At 56.5% G+C, this 1,922-nt stretch overlaps 1 protein-coding gene across 1 annotated transcript in view; it reads left to right on the plus strand.

Moving 5' to 3' along the window:
* Positions 1-744: 744 nt before the first annotated feature.
* The window catches only part of SRRM1 (serine and arginine repetitive matrix 1), a 42,101-nt gene continuing 40,923 nt past the window's right edge, over positions 745-1,922 (plus strand). The window contains exon 1 of the mRNA XM_042780268.1: positions 745-765. Within this exon, the coding sequence (XP_042636202.1) occupies positions 745-765 (21 nt within the window). The remainder of the gene's footprint in view (positions 766-1,922) is intronic.

Genomic DNA, 1,922 nt, shown 5'->3' on the forward strand with positions numbered 1-1,922 from the left:
CGACAACTTTAGGGCCAATCTTAATAACCGATAAACTTCTTCTTGTTGTTGTTATGTGCCCTCGAGTCGCGACCGACTCACAGCGACCCCTCCTTGGGTTTCCGAGGCAGTACCACTACGGAAGTTGATTGCCCCATCTGCCTTCTGAGGAGTGGCTAGGGGGTTTGAACCGCCAGCCTTCTGGTTAGCAGTCAAGTGCCTTAGTCACTATGCTACCAGAGCACAATCACAACTTTTATAATGACAGGGGAGGCAGCCGATTTCTCCCGATTTCCTTCTGGCAAGGACCGCCTCATAAACGTCACTGTGAGGTAACAATGTTGCTCTTCAATCACTCCACGGAATCTCTAGGGCGGGAGGGCTCCGCTACTACGGGTCGAAGGATGGGTCATATCATGATGCGCGCACAAGGTTAATCACGCGCCACAAAAGGATTGGTGGGGCGGGGCGACCGGATGTCTTTCCCTTTTGCACCCATTGGCTGCGGCCGCGAGGTTCACCTCCCCCACAGGCTACGAGGGAGCCTCGGAGCTGGGTAGCAGGCCGCCCCATGAACGCGCGTGCGTACCCGTGGGCGACCCGCAAACCACTGAGCAGGCGCGGCCTCGTGTCGCCTAGAGGGGGCGGGTGAAGCGGCGCGCGCTGCGTCCTGGCGCTCGGCTTTTCCCTCGGCGGATCCCGCCCTCCGTCGCGGCGGCGCGGTGCATCTTGGGATAGGGAGCGATCTCCGATCGAGGCAGCAAGATGGACGCGGGATTCTTCCGCGTAAGTAGAAGCGCGGGGATCTGGGGTTCGGTGAGAGGCCCATTGGTAAGGTCCGGCAGGAGGCCTAAACTCGGGACTAGATGGCCAGGGAGGGAAGGCTTCGAAGATCCTGAGGCTTCCCGGTGCCGGCAGGCGTCCTATCTCGCTCTGCGGCGCAGACCAGTGCGCCCCTGCGCAGTCTCCTCCTCCGGGATCGTCCCCCCTACGCGGCGGCGACGGTCGCCGGAAAATGGCGGCGGGAATGGGCCGAAGTGGTACCTTGCCGCCTGCCCGGCTGGCGGGGCCTGCAAGCTAAGCGCCTCACGCGCCTCCGGGTCCTGGGGCCTAGTGGAGCCGCGAGGAGGAAGTCTCTAGGGGAAGGCCGGAGGGAAGCCCTGAGGTGAGATGACTGGTGGCGGGAGGACACTGGAGAGTGTAGTTTGGGGGGCACCGCCCCAGGAGAGCGTTTTGGAGAGAGGAGGACAGGAAACTGAGTTTTGCGGCTTCTCTTGAGAAAGAGGGCGCCTCCCTCCCACCGACTTTTCGTCTGGTCTTAAGCCTTTGCGTAGGCGCCGGGTCAGATTTCGCGGCACCTCCCGCCGGGTTTGATATGCCTTCGGGGACGGTAAGTCAGAGAGTATGTAGTAGTTAGAACAATTGAACCTGTGAAGGCAAAGTACAACAAAAATGTTTGCGCGTGAGTTGAGGTAGGGTCTAATCCCTTGTCCTCTTTGGTTTTACTTTTGGCGTACCCTGCGGGAAAGGTGACTCTTAACCCAAGTTCTCCGAGAGCCCATTGCCTGCGGGCGGAGGCAGTTCCCTCATCGCACTTCATCCCCAGGGCCAGACTTTACGCCTCTGTTTGCTTTATTTCACTCCTGTAGGAAATTAGCACCTGATCTAAATCCAGATGGGTGGGAAGTGACGCTAATAGAATTAGAGTTGAGCACCAGTAATCTCTTCAAATTACAGATTCTTTTAATGCAGAATGGATCATTTTAGAGACCAGTCGGTTTGAGCCAAAATCTACACTTGGGTCATATAAGGTGGCTCTTTCCACTCTCTGGAGCATATGATTTGCAGCTGTTGTGTTTTTAAACAAAAAATTGGAAGAGAGGAAGGCCAGGACACTCCAAACTGCAGATTAAAATTCTTCTGTAATTTTTGCATCAAAAATT

Source organism: Orycteropus afer, unplaced genomic scaffold (assembly GCF_000298275.1).
Source record: "Orycteropus afer afer isolate SDZICR_OR568_19922 unplaced genomic scaffold, OryAfe1.0 scaffold00031, whole genome shotgun sequence".
Taxonomy (NCBI): domain Eukaryota; kingdom Metazoa; phylum Chordata; class Mammalia; order Tubulidentata; family Orycteropodidae; genus Orycteropus; species Orycteropus afer.